General features: G+C 36.1%; 1 protein-coding gene across 4 annotated transcripts in view; it reads right to left on the minus strand.

The window, feature by feature from the left end:
- Positions 1-17,161, minus strand: part of Vps8 (vacuolar protein sorting 8) — a 286,757-nt gene that overhangs the window by 38,388 nt on the left and 231,208 nt on the right. For all 4 annotated transcript variants that reach the window (XM_089095469.1, XM_089095470.1, XM_089095468.1 and 1 more), the window contains 4 exons: positions 15,149-15,332; positions 12,302-12,497; positions 10,776-10,932; positions 666-901 (listed from right to left, as the gene is read on the minus strand). In XM_089095469.1, coding sequence (XP_088951595.1) covers positions 666-901; positions 10,776-10,932; positions 12,302-12,497; positions 15,149-15,332 — 773 coding nt within the window. The remainder of the gene's footprint in view (positions 1-665; positions 902-10,775; positions 10,933-12,301; positions 12,498-15,148; positions 15,333-17,161) is intronic.

Consider the following 17,161-nt stretch of genomic DNA (forward strand, 5'->3'; position numbering starts at 1 on the left):
AAATATTTATAATAAACTTGGTTTTCAGTAAAGTGCTGTTTTACAGTGAGAGAAGGAGGCGGTACCCAAACTCTTGTTTGTAGTGATTTTTGTTCGTTTCAAGCTTGATTTTCATATTCAATCTAAGCATTACTCGCTTTAAGATCTATTTATTCATTTATATTATTACTTGTTGTATGTTTTTTCCTATGTTTTTTTTATTTAATTTCCGTTCGTTTTGGGTTTCATTTATTCTTTAATAGTAATTTCTAGTCGTTTTGAGTTTGAATTTTAACAGATATTTGTATCTGCTGAGCTTAAGTTTAAAAAGGCCTTTACTTTTCGTTGAAAAACTTATTTTTCGGAATTTTTTTTTAAATTAATTTATAGAAAATGATAAGTAATTTTCTGGTACTATTATTCACTGGTTTTTACTTTTAAACACGTTTTAATTTATAGGAGGTAGGCAAGGGCCCCTGCAAAACATATTTCAAGGTGATAAGGGGTTAACTTATAAAACATTTCCAGGGGGAGTGGACTGAGGTTTGGACACAGAAGTTGACAGAAAAGCGTAAAATTTCTTCCCGAATATTAGATAATTTTAATATTTTTGATCTTCTAGGGATGGGGAGAGGGGGGAGGGGGCAACATTTATATTTTATCTCACTTCAACTCATATAACTTACAAGCCAGCTCGTTCTGCCATAGATAAGAGTTTTCCAGGCCCGACTGCTTTCGATACGTCAATAGTTTTGACATGCAGGAGCTCAATCAACGCTTGTTGCTTCTCTTCGTGTCGCTCACCGGTATCGGGCTGTGTTATAAATTCCAAAGTTTCAAGAAGTAATTGATCGTCCAGGGAAAGAGGGGGAATGGCTAACTGACGAGTTATAAAAGTAAATAAAGCACCAACTTGCAGAGACTGAAAAAGAAATGACAGTTTTATCGAACCGACTTCATCCCTTGATTTTTTTTTTTAGCCCTTGAACAACTTCTGAAATATTTCAACCAATGCATAAATTACAACTTAGTTCATGAACGCTCTGAAAAATTTGGGGATTCTGCTCCATTTTATCGAACCGACGAAAAGCGCTTTTGAGGCAACTTTCAATCTTTTGATTTAAACATGTTCATAAAGGTATCTCTATGGGCAAAGTAGGAATACTTTTTATAAATTATATTAGATTGCATCAAAATCACTGTTAAAATATTTATAGATACGTAAAATAGAATCGTATCCTCTATTAAATAATAAGAAAATCCTAGTAAAATTAGACTGAAATTACCTGAAACATTTATATAATTTTTATAAGGATTCAATTCAAGTATAGCTAAAAAAAAACTAACGTTCATGCTATAATTCTAAAAAAAAAGAAAAAACTTACAAATATTACTGCAATCCTACGGCTATTTTACAATTCAGCCTAACACACGTGCATGGAAAATACCCAGACTATAGCACACTGGAAGAGAGGCTCCATAATTGGTATAATTGTATGTCAAATAGGCTCAAGTTTAATTCTCCAACTTTGATATGAGGTCATGAAAAAACTGACTACAAATAATAAATTGAAATAAAATTATCTGTTGAATCACTGCTTTCTCTATTAGTAAAGTCAATCTAAATTAATTTTAGCGGTTACCTCAAACAAATTGCAACAGTTTTGATTTTGGTATCATTCGAACGGGAAAAAAAGTTCTATACAATATATACATAATCGGCCCAAATCTGTCGATGCGAGATTAAAGTTCCTTCGTCTTTTCTTCTAAAATTACGACTTAAAAAAATTAACTTGCACCTTTAGAGAGTCGGTGATAGGAAAAATTTGGTATATAGATTATGAATATGGACTCAGTTCTGTGTTTTGACCATCCCTGAGTCGTCCCCCCCCCATAACACACACGCAAGATAAAGCACACATTAATATACGTTGAATATTACATGAAATCGGATCGACGCAAAGAAAATTTACACTGTCTTCACCGAAATGCTAAGAGAAGGTCGTGTCCTATTATTTTGCATATTCCCCCCCCCCCCTTCACGTATACCCAATTAAATAAATGGTTTTGCAAACAATTCAGAATTGTCCGACATTTGCAATGTTCTTCAACACTCTTGGTGAGAAATTATTTCATAGATGCGGTTATGCACAAGAACAAGCTGACCCATTTTGCCGACATTCGAGTCTGATCGAACGTGTAAGCAGTCCGCTAACTGATCAATTTTGGCTTCTAGTTAGATTTTTAATTACATTCAAGATCAAAGATGGATTTTGCCAAGCTGAAACTGGACCATAGCTGAATAATGAAAGGACGTGATGGGTATGTTTTACTATGAGCTATCAAAAGAAAGGATAATGCATTTTATTGTCAATAAATACTGCTTCTCTACTAGAATGATTGAGATGTACGGGGGATAACTGCAACTTTATAATTATACGTACGGTATGATGAGAATGTTTTGTGAAGCTGTCGAAAGCATCTGAAAAAATTGATGTTATTCATACTCTAAAGCGATGAGCTTCTGATACACGTAAAACCCGGTTTTACATAGGGGAGGTTGGGGTTGAGTTGAACCCTCTTAATTACTCAGACATCATTTGGCAAAAAATCAAACAAAATTAGTAAGAGTGTCATCTAACCCTCATGTCCCAAGGAAGAATTCCTACTTAGGTTGATTGATCCTTTCAAAAGTTAAACTTCAAAAACTGTTTCAGGAAGGTCAATTTTGAGGTTTGAGAAAAATGATGCCGGTTATTATGGAACCGAACTACAAGGAATTACATCTGACTGTCTGGTCCAACACGTGGTGGATAACGTTGATCACAACATGTGTACTCTCGATGGTAGAAACACCTTTCTTGGCATGGCTATGATTGCTGCAGTAACCCCAGAGCTAAAAGTCATCTTAAAAATACCCCTAGGCGGGAAATTATCGCTGACAGGATAAACGCAGCTTGAAGAATCTAAATCGTCCGTAGAAAGTCAATCGATTCTGTCCTTTCGACAATGTATTATGATCTTCTTCGTCCCAGATTCGAAGAAGATAATATTTTGAACTTAGATGCTCTTTGGCTTATGTCGTGACATCTCAAGCAACCTGCCAGAATGGAGCGGAATCATGCAATCAGTCATGGTTGGAAACTATCCAAGTATAGCCAACATTTTCTTTCTTCCTATGCTCGATCTTTCTTCAAACGACGAGAATTGATCCTTTCTACACTGATATTTATTGAACGATACAGATATACTCTGGTCGTAACCTTTGATCAGCCGTTGCGGTGGAATTCCATAAAGATTATTGCTGCAGAAGGACCTGGAAGTACCGTTGCAAAAGTAGTGGTTAGACTAGGAGGATTCTGTACCCTCATGAGTTTTGTTGGTGCCATTGGATATCTGATGAATGGATCCGGACTGAAAAAAATCTCTTAATTGATGTGCGCTTCCGATACAATTCCTCATCTTCTAAGTGGTAAGGCCATTTCTCGAGCAGTGGGATCCCATATCATTGAAGACGCAGCACTTCACTCGATTCTGATAGTGCAACTTGTAGACGATGATTCATATGCAGAATTTAAATTGACTACAGAACTTGCATTGAATACGGTTGATTTTAGTGAGATCAAAGACCTATAGGAGAAAGTAATGGATGAACGAGCTTTTCTTGACCATATCTCTTAGTCTTCAAGCCTCATGAAAGTCAAAGCTTCTCTGTCGGCTCTTAAATCAGAGCAAAGTCACGAGACTCGAACAAGAAAATAGTGGATGCAGTACATGGACATGGTTGCCATTCTTCGAAATTTCCTCAGAGCTGAACGTGAAGTCAATGGAAACTTCATTTGCAAACAGTTTCCGACATGCTTCCTTACCTCGCAGTAGCTGGTGACAAAAACTGCACGAAGTCGGGGAGATGAACTGACTTGAACATACAAGCCCGGCACTTTTTCAGTCTTTCAAAAAAGGCTTACACGTTGTGAGAAAATCAAACAGATTTTTAGCCGATTTATTTACAGATTGGTCATAGAACAAGAACTGATGAGAAGTTGGATAACGGCAACCAGATTGACTAGAGGAAGAGGAATGACAGAAGTACAGAAACTTCAGCAGGCAATAAGACGTCCAGCCTGTGCTCACGCTAATCTTCTGATGCAAGAACTGACGGATGTTTCGCATCACATAAGCGACCAACACAAAGAGTCTAGTATTTCAAGGCAGCAGAGGGACTGAGAAGTCACACAAATAGTTATTGACTTTGTCGAGAAGTCTTATCCTTTCGAGGGTGATCCGCTATCATTTCAAAGCCTTGCTACAGGCATAACTGGTGCGGTAAACGTGAACGCCGAGAAAGCAGTGGAAGTCAGGAAGAAGATTGTTGACGGTATGGTAGGGAAATCTCGGAAGGAGCATTCATTCAAACAGAAGGATCACGGTTTTTATGACGGCGAAACAAAATAATGGGGGATAAATCAGACGTTTAGACCCTTCATTCCTGTTTCCGAGTCTTCTAACTGCATCCAAAAGACTGAATATGGACGAAGAATCTTCATTTGAATATGAACATTTCTCCTATCCAGCGTCTCTTCTTGATGATTCTGTTACGTTCCAAAAGCCAAATAAAACAGAGCTGGCTAAAACTATCAAGCGACTTTCATAAATTGACAGTATTGGGGGAAAACTTAGTCTGACTTGCACCTACGTATAAGACGGGTATAACGGGTATAGTACGTATAAGAAGGGAATCACAGGATTCCCTGGGTGAAGAAAGATACATATTTGGAGATCATAGACCAATGCTGGAATCAAGTTTTGGCCCAAAATCCATACGCCGTTATTGTCTTTGATGGCTACGACATCAATGCTTCGACAAAAGACGCGACTCATCTTAAGCGAAACCGTGTCACTGAACGGGAAGTACTGTTTAGCCCAGAAATGAGACTAACCACCAAAAAAGAGGGATTTCTTTCCTGTAAAAAAAAATAAAGCCCGTGTTGTCAATGTACTTTCAGATTATTAACGAGGCAAAGATCTAGAATTATCCAAGTTAAAGCTGATGCTGACTTGTTTATTGTGCTTATTGCAATTGAGTGTTCAAAGACTTGGGACACTAGTTATCGGTGACGATGCCGACTTGTTGGTGTTGTTACTTTATTATTGTAGTCCTGAGCACCACAAAGTCTACCTGCACAGTGAGCCTAAGGCAACCACTTTAGGTGCAATTTGGGACAACGAAGCCATCGTTAAGAAGGTTGGGACTGAAATCTGCAAACTGCTTCCTTTTGTTTATGCAATTTTTGGCTGCGTCACAACTTCCCGTCTATATGGACTTGCCATAGAGATTGCGCTTAAACGGCTGAGAGACAACTAACAGTTTAGAGGAAATACTTAATCTTTTCTCAAATTAATGCTTCGGAAGAAGAGATTAAAGCAGCGGGAGATGCTGTACTTTCTATATTGTACGGTGGAAACCCTACTGACAGTCTTGACAGTTACCGACACCAAGTCTTTCAGCAGAAAGTAGCAACGTCTAAAACTATCGTCCATCCCCAAGATCTACCTCTTATATCAGCAGCAGCGAAATTTCACTGCTTCCTAACCCATCTTCAAGTACATGATTGGATTGGGCTTCAGAGCCCTGCCATTGATCCTGGTAATTGGGGATGAGACTCCAGAACCGCATGCTGTACCCTATCCTCACAGATCTTCCAGCGGCGAAAAAGAAAATTCTCACCGACGTGAAGTGTGGTTGTAAGGGACCCTGTGATAGTGACCGATGCAGCTGTCATCGAAATAGCATCGAATGCAACATTGCTTGCAAATCTTGCAAAGGAACTAATTGATCTAGTGCTCAGATCCAAATCGAAGATGAAGAAGACATGTGATTAATTAAATAAATGTTATGAATCTCAATCCTTTTGCAATTTCAAATCTCTGTGATTTTTTGTTCAAATTCAAATCAATGGGGGGCAGGGAATGAACATAAGCGTTCAAAGCAAGAACAAAGCGCATATCAGCAAAAACAAAGCGCATATAAACTACCACAAATCAGCATCGATAAATAAATGAAACAAACAACGAACAGAAATTACAATAAATAACCGAGTCAAACTCAAAACAAGCAAAAATTAACATACGTTGGGCGCAAAACCCATATGCCTTCCCAAGGTCAGAACAAAATTTGCACTTTACTGAAAAATTATAAATGTTTTAAATTTTATAACTTTAATAAATCAAATAATATTAACATTTTGATTACTAAATATCAGCATATGTATATTAAACTGACAATGCACATTCATTTGTATTTGTTCAGTAAAGTGCAAATTTTGTTCTGGCCTTGGGAAGGCAGAGGGGTTTTGCGTCCAACTTATGTTAATTTCTGCTCATCTTGAGTTTGACTTGGTTATTTATTGTAATTTCTGTTCGTTTTTGGTTTCATTTATTTATCGATGCTGATTTGTGGTAGTTTCACGCTTGGTAGATTATTTTATTTTTGTTCTTTTTTTGTTTAATGGTCTTTTTTAGTTTTCTTTGAAAAACTTATTTTGTGGAAAAAGTTTTTTTTTAATTAATTACACGAAAGAGCAGTTACTGATATGGACCGGACCTGCCGCACGTTTTAGAACCATGGCATTTGAAGACAGAAATCAATTTAATTCATCCATTATCAGCAAATTATTCATTCCAAGAGCTGCACCGTCTTTTGGATATAAATAAATACTTCACTGGACGGGGTACTTCACCTCGATCTGCAGCTCGGGTATTCGGCTCCCATAAAGCTCCTCATTCAATAAAGACACACACACACAGACGACACACAAACAGAGCCGACAAACACAGACAAACACCACACATGCACAAACGACACAAGCACAGAGACGATACACATAGAAATTATACATATAAATACACAAAGAGATAGGGTTTTCACTGAAAAACTTGTCGTAGACACATGAAAAAGGGCTCATTCGATTTGAAATTCAAAGGACTAGTACCCTTTTTAATAGTCGAAAGTCATTTGAGGGCAACTAAAACACCTCTAACGCCCACCTTTTCCTCAGACACTCCCCCACAACCCTTAGTGCAAGGATTATAAGTTATGCCCTGGGGGTATATAAGGTTTTTTATTGAAATCTTTGTCGTAGAAACATGAAAAAGGGCTCATTCGATTTGAAATTCAAAGTGCTAGTACCCTTTTTAATAGTCGAAAGTGATTTGAGGGCAACTGCCCCCCCCCTCTCTAACGCCCACCTTTTCCCCAAATACATCCAATCAAAATTTTAAGATAACCATTTTATTTAACGTAGTTGAAAGTTTTGGAAATTAGGTCTTTAAGGATGAAAGCCCCTCCCCCCACAGCCCTCAGGGCAAGCGTCGTAAGTTATGCCCTCGGGGCATATAGTTTTTATTGAAAGCGTTGTCGTAGAAACTTCAAAAGGGCTCATTCAATTGGAAATTGAAAGGGCTAGTGCCTTTTTTAATGGTTGAAAGTGCTAAGATAGTGACTAACGCCCCTCTCACGCCCGCCATTTCCCCAAACACATCCAATCAAAATTTTGAGAGATCCATGCTATGCAAAGTAGTGTAAAGTTCTGGATATTCGGTCCTTTAGGATGATAACCCCCTCAGAACCCTCAGTCCAAGGGTTTTAAGTTATGTCCTAGGGGCATTAAAGTTTATATCGAAAGTTGTTACAGAAACTTCAAAAAGGGCTCATTTGATTCGAAATTGAAATTGTCCTTTTTAATAGTCGAAAGTGAGTGGAGAGTAATTAACCCTCCTCTTACGCCCATCATTTCCCCCAAAATATTCAATCAAAGTTTCGAGATAGCCACTTTGTTCAACATAGTTGAAAGTTCTGAAAATTATGTATTTAAGGATAAAAAACCCCAGAGAGCCCCCAGGGCAAAGGTTGTAGTTTGTGCCCTGGGGGCATATAAGATTCTATAGATAGAATTGTCGTAAAACTTCACAAGGGGCTCATTCAATTCGACATAGAGAGGGCTAGTGCCCTTTGTAATAGTCGAAAGTGATTGAAGCGTAACTAACCTCCCTCTCACGCCCATCATTCCTCGAAACACATCCAATCAAATTTTTCAGATATTCATCTTGTTCAGCGTAGTAGAAAGTTCTGGAAATTAGGTCTTTGAGAATGACCTTAGGGTAACAGTTGTAATTTATGCCCTGGGGGCATATAAGGTGTTTATAGAAAGCGTTGTCGTTTCCAAAAGTGCTCATTCGATTGGAAATCGAAAGGCCTAGTGCCCTTTTTAATAGTCGAAAATGATTTCTGCTCGTTTTGAGTTTGACTCGGTTATTTATTGTAATTTCTGTTCGTTTTGGGTTTCATTTATTTATCGATGCTGATTTATGGTAGTTTCACGCTTGGTAGATGATTTGATTTTATTTTTGCTCTTTTTTTGTTTAATGGAGTTCTTTACTTTTCTTTGAAAAACTTAATTTGTAGCAAAAGTTTTTGTTTAATTAATTACACGAAAGAGCAGTTACTGAGATGGACCGGACCTGCCGCACATTTTAGAACCATGGCATTTGAAGACATAAATCAATTCAATTCATCCATTATCAGCAAAGTATTTATTCCAAGAGCTGCACCGTCTTTTGGCTATAAATAAATACTTCACTGGACGGGGTACTTCCCCTCGATCTGCAGCTCGGGTGTTCGGCTCCCATAAAGCTCCTCATTCAATAAAGACACACAGAAAGGTATTACAGTTTAAATGGACACATCCTTGGTAACTGCAATTTTTTCGTTGAAACATACTTTTCTACCATCCCTTTATTCCAAAAAGGTGATCCCGCTAATCTGAATAAATTTATCCCAAAATTCTTTATTGCCAGTCTTAAGCAAACTACAAGTAATTTGAATAGAAAATCTTTTCCGATTAACATAATTACTGAAACATCAAAAGATTCACTATAGACCTGTCCCAAGTTCCAATTTATGCTCCAAAAAAGTTAAAAAAGAACAGAAAATTAGAAAACCAAAAAGAATCAAAATAAAAAATAAGTTCTGTTCGTTCGATAGCTACTAATGCTCAAGTCAACTACTTCGAGCAAATTTGTGCCGTGAAAAAGATTTTATACATCTAAATCAGTGAAATTTTTACCAAGTGAAAATTTCAAAATAGAAGGCAATCTTGGTGTAAGATTCCTTTTCTTGCGTAGCTCTAACAACAAAAGGGTAATACTTTTGATACCTCTTTCCACATACAAATGTCACTACGATAACAATTGTACTTCCGGCTATATATAAAAATTGGCTGTTTCTTTTAAATCGGTATTACCAACCAAATAAGATGGTTTACACCCGATTACAATTTCCAATCTGAGAATATGATTATAAAAACTTTAGTTTCAACTTATCTTCTATAGTGTAAAACGATCTTTTTATCTCTAATGAACAACATTTATTATCATAAGAATTAAAAGCCGGCAGCATCACCTCTTGGTTACCAAAAAAGAACGCTTTATATGAGGACCTTCAACTCCAGCAAAATCACTTATTCAATAGAACGAAAAACAGATAGATAAAACAGCCTTGACATATTAATGTGAAGAATTTAATTTGTATTAATATGATATAGTCTCTTACTAACGAATATATTCTAGGCGCACTGGATACAGGGGTACAGCTAGAGTTTTAAGTTTCGAGGAGGGATTTAAAGAATGTGCCGACAAAATCGTCCAGTATGCCGACAAATGCGGACACATACGCTATTTTTCCAAGGTAGATAGTTGGTATTTCCAAGGTGTTGACACGCGGCGGTATCTTGGATTTTTCACCCACGAAAGTAAACATTCATTAAACAGAAATGTATGGTTTATTGCATTCTTTTTAGTTGTTTTGGTAGAAGATGTACAGTTTTGAAGTCACCATACATTTCGAACATTACTGCATCAGGTATGTAAACAACTTGCTTATTTAGACATGTTCACAGGAACTGTATTTTCTTGCAACAGTCTCTTCTAACATCCCATATTTCTGATAAATCGTGATAAAGCCTATTCGAATAAATTCCCATAAATAATTCTTTACCACCCGCCTTTGACAAACTATTTGTCAAAGACGGTCAAGACATACTGTCAAGGTAATTTGACAGTAAGATTATTTTCAGTCCTCTAATTTCTGAAAAACAGTTAAAGGCCGTTTTTACACTCAATACAGAGTATACTATACATAGAGCATATGGTCATGTAAACAGTATATTACCTACACGTAGAGGAGATCTTCTATCTTTGTAATGCTTTTGTTGTTAACGAAAAAAAAAACGGAAGTGCGCCAAGTGGCAAAGAAAACTAGTAACATTCTAAGCATGTAATATGTACAGGGGAGATTATATGGGGAGGATCTAGACATGAAAGTAACCAACCAGTGTACAACAACCTTCATTTTCTATGGTTGCTTTATCCGACGGTAAAATCACTGGATAATGACATCAATTTTCGATAAGCTAGTTTTACTTTGTTGTATACACATACTCTGTGACATAGAGCTCACCCATTAAAAAATATTGATAATTGAGGTTCTTATTGACATATATAGTTTTGGGCATTGCGCGTCAATTTTTACAGTCTGAAATTTTTTGTGCCTTTGGATTCATTCATACCCGATAAGGATTGCCCATCCTTCTTAAGAGGAATCGACAGCCTCTTTGAAAGCAGGAGTTAACGTTTTAATTATAAGAAGTAAAAGTCACGAGGAGTGGAGCATCAATGTCAAAACAAAGAATGACAAGCTAAAGTCTAAAATCTATAACCAAAAAAGAAGTAAATCTTACATCGAAGGCTCCGTCACTTTGAACCATGATACCAATTAGAATATCCACAATTCTTTGACGCTGTCTTTGGCCGACATCACTATTCTTTAATGGAGATTCTTCAAATGCCATGCTCAGCACATTCAAAAATTCCCGCGTGTTTATTCTTAAGAGGGTCCTGAAATTCAAAATTTATAAACATCTTCAGAAAAAAAATCATTCTAAATTTTGAAAAGAATTACACAACAAAAGCATAACCGTCGTTACTTTCACGAACAAAGGACCTGTCGTCACTTTTGTCTCTTCTGCGACTGCTTTATTGTGAAAATAACAAAATACAAAATAGCATAACTTTGAAAAAAACTTTCCATTAACTTCAATAATGAGGCGTGGTTTTAGAAGGGAACATTCGAGAGAAAGAGGCGTGGTTATAGTGACCTTGCCAAGCATTTAGTGGGTTCGTATTATCAAGAGTAGCCTAAATTATTGGATATTACCAATAACTTAACCAGTCAAAGCTTAATATAGAGATCAATATCCCCTAGATAGAGCGCTGTCCCAAAAGAAGAAAAAGACGCGACTCAAGTTTATAAAAATTCGGGGAGGGAGGATTGAGGGTTTTCAAAATTTCAATATTTTTAGAACAGAGAAATTATATGACATATTTTACAAGAAATTCTATCTTCACTCTCATTTGCTACTTCAAAACCTGTCATAACCAGAAAAATTAACGTAATGCAAGAGCGAGCCATGTTAAATATTTGAAATATTTCAAAATCCCTGGGGAAAGGAAAGATTTCGCAAGCTACCATTCCACCTCCTAAATGATTTACTAATCCGCGAAGAAGGCAAATTTTTATAAATTTGGTTCTTACAAAAGTCTCAAAGGTATTTTATAATAATCCTCGCCTTCTTCAGTAAGGAAAACAGAGTAAATTCATGGACCATTAACATCAAATAAAGAGTTCTAGAATAAATAACTATGAGTAGTATCCTGTAAGTAAGACTACTACAGGACTCGGCAATGCACGCGGCGCGGTGGCACAACATGCTTAAAATTTTTCATTAAAATTATAACTTGTTTTCCCCTGCTAGTGCTTTTTTTGCAAACAGAACAGTGGATTTTATTTTTGTAGAGTTCGGCATTTCATTTCATTTTGCACATTTGGTCTGGTTATATATTTTTCTTCCTTCTACACTGAGCACAGCTGATAAGAAGTTTCAGCAGAAATATTTGCATTAATTTCTGGTTTTGACAGTTTGAAAACTTTTCGCTTATGTTCTTAATTACTTTTGTACGTAAGTAGGAAATTAATTAAGTGTGATTTTTGAAAACATCTATAAAATAGTAAAACAACAGTCATCTTGAAAAAGAATGCAAAACTGGTACCGAGAAGATACTCCATCTGCGGTACCGTGTCGGTAGGATTGAAAGGAGTTGAGAGGTTCCATTGACCTCCAATGTATCTTCAAAGGGCATGAATGAACTAAAGCCAAAGATAAGGTTTGAAAAGGTTTATTTGCATCTTGAATACAAAAAAACTTACCGAAGGTATGGGTAGCCTTTTTCTGTGTCAAGCGACTTTTTGGAATGTAATGAAGTAAGGAACAAAAGGACCTCATGAGATACTCTATGTGCCTTTTCATCTGGCATGAGACCATAAGGAAAGGCTTGTCCATTTAGGCAACAGGAGACATAGACAAGAATTATATTGGCGACTTCAATGGCCTTTTCTGTGGAACCTAGGAATTAGACATTATGACAGTGAATGTTGGAAAAACATCAAGGCCTTTTGGCTAGACCCCTCCTTTCTTTTGCACCAAACATAATGCTAAATTTAAGAAAGGAAAATCGAGCTCTTTTAAAAAAGATAAAACATAAGAATACAATAGAACATCGTACCCAAAACCAGAGGGTTTATCTGCCATGTACCGAATATTAGAGTAGCTTGCTGCTCCAGAATTTTTTTTTTTACTTTTAATAGAAGCAGAAATTTAAACATTACTGAGCATGATTTGAAATAATTCATTTTGGTACGTGGTACATAACATAACATCAACAGTTTTTGTAATTTATGCGCTATAAAATTCTATGTTCTGACTGTGACCCTTTCCCTCTATTTTTTAAGAAACTAATCAACCCCTGCAAATGTACCCAAGAACAAACACCCAATGGCAGTGTTACCAGATACCTCATTTAAAATAGCGCAGCCACAAAAACAAAAATGCGCTAAAAGATCTATTTTCTCAAAATATTCGCAGAAAATGGAGTTAAAAAAATAATTTGAAAAATGTATACGCCTGGAACATTTAACCCACAGAAATCTAAAACAAACACTCAAATGACACAAATGCACCAAATCTGGCAAGACTGACCACCGGAGGACTCAATTAAGTAAGATGACTCATTTTTAGAAACCGTGTCAGAAATTTCAATTTATTTTGAAAGCGACAATGTGAATTACAGTTAAAAAGCCAGTCAAGGGGAAAAATAATTCTATTCATAATCCAAAAAGACAACTGCCAAATAGCTTTTCTTTCAAATAAACTTAAACTAATATTGGGGTATACTAAGGCACTAAGAAGATTAAAATCAAAGCACGTTTTTGCTCCCCCTCAACCCGTCTTAAGACTATTTATTCCAAAAAATCAAGATTTTCTAAGATCCCGTTTTTGGTTGTTTAGATATTATGAAGTTTTAAGGCGGCACCACAATCCCGTCAGTGTTGCCACGTTGAACCGTAAAAATAAATAAGCAAAACTAATTAGCTAAATTTGACAACGCTTTTCGTCCGTAAAAATGCAAACACTAACGATCTTTTGATGCTTAAAGACAACTACACCTTAAAAATAAAAGCTACACTTTCTTCAGCTGTTTGGTACCATATGTTTTAGCTTATTTAATTTAATGATTTTTCAACATCGTCACTCTTTTCTTTTTAATTTGGTGCCCGCTACTGCCAAACATTTCATAGCTGCATATGGAGGTCTTACGGTCATAAAAATAGGATTTCCATCTTTTCTAATTTACTAAGAAATATATGGTTGTGTAGGCTTCTAAGCAGTTAATTCGAACAATTAGATTTCCTTTTCACTGTCCTTGGTTCTTCAATCGAAGATAAAACTAAATATACTAGATCTTTCTGAGTTCAGTGTTTGTTAACAAAAGGTGAGAGAAAATCAGCTAAAAAAGCAATTAGGGGTTTGGGAGTTAACGACGGAGAGTTAATAAAAATTAGATTAAGAAAATTCAATATTGAAGGAGCATGATATGCTATTTAGACGTCCTAAATTCAGCAATATTTTCGAAAGTTTGGCCTCAGAAGGTTTTTTAAAGGAAAGTTTATTCTCTTGTGACTTAAGAAATATTTTGAACCAAAATTCACCTTCTTCAGAATTTAAAGATGAATAAAAACAAGAGCAAAAACCAACTGAAGTTTTCTTGGTAGTTATTTCTTTTGGCAATATGACCTTATTGATAAGCCAATTATCGAAAAAAGGTTTCGCTTTAAACTATATTACCAAGAGGACAAGAGTGTTTTTTTTAAACGTCAGAAAAATCAATATGTTTTTGGATTCTGAGACTGCGACGATAGGCTTGAAAATTAGGTTTAAAAAAACTGTGGCTTGAATTCGAAATAAATGAGGACGAACAGTTGAAGTTAGATACCAACGAAACTTATTAAGTGGACAGTTTTACTCACCTAAGACCATTATTAGTAATAATTTCGGGCACAGTAAAGATACACGGAAGTCGAAAACAAAAAACACAGTTAGCTTTTTCGCTGTTGAAAAAAGTTTTGGAGAACAGGATTATAAGTCTATGAGCTAAGATTAGGGTACTAGAAGCCAAGTATTGACAGATATCAAGAATGGGTATGAAACATATGGCTTAAGTATGGTTGAAACAATTGCTTTAAAAAGTTAAGGAAGATGTAATACATGCTTTGCAAAGGATGTGCCTAAGGATAGTATTGGTTGCTTGTTTGAGTAAACATATATTAGATCATACTCTCGGGAGCTTTAGCAATGTGAATGGTTAGATCAAGTTTAAGCGATGAGCGATACAGTGGCTTCACTGGAGGGGTGGGTGGGTCAAATTTGCCGTTTATTTCAATTTTGTAATGATATACTAAGGAAAAGCATTTTTCAATAAAAAATACCCCCCCCCCCAAAAAAAAATGTACTTTCAAAATCTAGGGAGGGGGCAAAAAATCGGGGGACGCGTGCCCCCTGTCCCCCTACATTGTCACGACTTCAAGGGCTATAGGTTGTCAAAACACCCTGCTTTAAGGTCTGCACGTCTTAAATGCCACTCATTCACCTTTAGAAAGAAAGAATAAAAATCTAACTTTTGCACCTCACAACCATAACATTATAAAGTATATCCTTACCCCCAGAATCTAACTGATTAATAAGAGTTCCGAAAAGATCTTCAAGTGGACCAACAAAATCGTCAAGAGCTTTGTTGTGCAGATAGAGTAACGCAGTGTATAAGGATTTCTTTGTGCAGATGCCAATAACTTGGTTGAAATCTAAACAAGATATGTCAAGGTGCAGTAGACAACTTTCCAAAACCTGACAAAAGAAGGAATCTTTAGACAAATTTATAAGTCGAAAACTTGGCTATTTGGCTTATGACAAAATAGTGGAAATACATTGCTAGTGAAAAAAGTAAAAGACACAAGTCTTAAATTTAACCCTCCTGATGAGGGACGAAGCCGTGTTTTATTTACATCCAGTAAGTGTTCCTTCAACCGGGGATCAATTTTTCTGGGGAAAACCAGCACCTTCTATCTATTTTACACAACCTTTTAGTTATATAGCAGTTTCTGGTAATTTTACAAAAAATCACTGTCACTTAATTTTAATCAGTAAATTCATTTTCAGCATTTTCATTCAATGTATGTTTTAGTGTTATATGTACAAACTATTTACATGGCCAAAAAGTTTGGAATAGGATATTATTATAATTATTTTCACACTGTATACTGGAATAAACAATTATAAATTGTATTGGGATTGCTTATAGCTTCCAAATCGACCCACACTAACACTGCGATGCATTAGCGACGCATAACCCTCATCTTAAAAAGGTTTAAATCATAGTTGTGAAATTTATATTTGTTCAATGCATAGCCCGAACCTCGCGGTTACTCCGAAGAATTTCAGCCTGTTCCCATGATCAAGTGGTTACTTTATGCCCATAAATAATAATTTATGTAGAGGTGCAAAACCCAATTTTTCCCAATAGGAGTTTTGGACCCCGATTTCGTCTCTTTTTTCACCAAAGCATTTCCGGTAGTCGATCAAACAAATAAAATAGTAAATAAAACTAATGAAGCCAATAAACATAGATACTGAATAATAAAAACTAGTAATTGATAATAAAATAAGAATATTTTAATTGGAAAAAATGCACCGTAACACATTAAAAATAACTTCATGCAATCCAAAAAAGGTATAATAATTAGTAAATCAGCTTCAGAGAGGTTGTTCCACCCTAAGGACGGTTACCTGCCATGTATACAAGTTAAACATTAGATTAAAAGCGTGCACAAGCCATTAGTTACCAATAAAATTATAAGTTAACAGAAACCTATATCGATTGTCAAATCATTTGATATTAAACAAGATAACACCGAGTCCCCTGCATAGTGTGCGTATAACAACCAAATTCACCTGAACCCGTATAACTCAGTCTTCGTTCAACGTATATCTCGTTCAACGTAACCCCCCCATGCATCTCAATTCTCAAATTCCGTTTAACTTAACCCCCATGCAACTCAACACTCATTCAACTTGACCCCGTTATTCCAACTAACCTAGCCTGTTGCAACGGTTAAAGTTAATAGGAGCTGGGTTGATCTAGGGTTGAATTAACCCTGGGTTAATTAAACGAGGGTTGGTTTAAATAGGTTGAGTCAAACGGTGGTTGAATTACATAGAAACCCTCCTGATCCTTACTTATTTAACCATCCCTGAATGCTTAATATCTCAATAAAGATACCAGACAAATATTTGGGATGCAGTGAGTTTGAATCCCAGTGATGGTAGATTTTTATATCCAAAATATGCCGGGTAAATACGCAATTACAATTTTAAGCTCAGAAAAGAGATGGGTCAAAAAAAATCGCTAGAGTCGCAAAAATACCGTTGCAAGCTGCAAAATGAGTATGGCTAGCTTGCAAGAGCGGAATTTGGCGCTATTGTTGACAAAAAAACTCGCCAACGCTATCTAACATGTAGCGTTGCTTGGCATTTTTAAGCTTTGTGATTGTTTCTTAACTAGTATAATAATCTTAATTAGGATCTAATACCTTAGAAAGCCTTGGCCTTGTCTTAATGTGCACGATCATTAGATAAAACCACGCCTTCCTCTCATTTGTTAGTCTATTTATTAGCAG

The sequence above is a fragment of the Artemia sp. Qi Xiang Cuo genome, chromosome 10 (assembly GCF_049724085.1).
Source record: "Artemia sp. Qi Xiang Cuo chromosome 10, ASM4972408v1, whole genome shotgun sequence".
Taxonomy (NCBI): Eukaryota; Metazoa; Arthropoda; class Branchiopoda; order Anostraca; family Artemiidae; genus Artemia; species Artemia sp. Qi Xiang Cuo.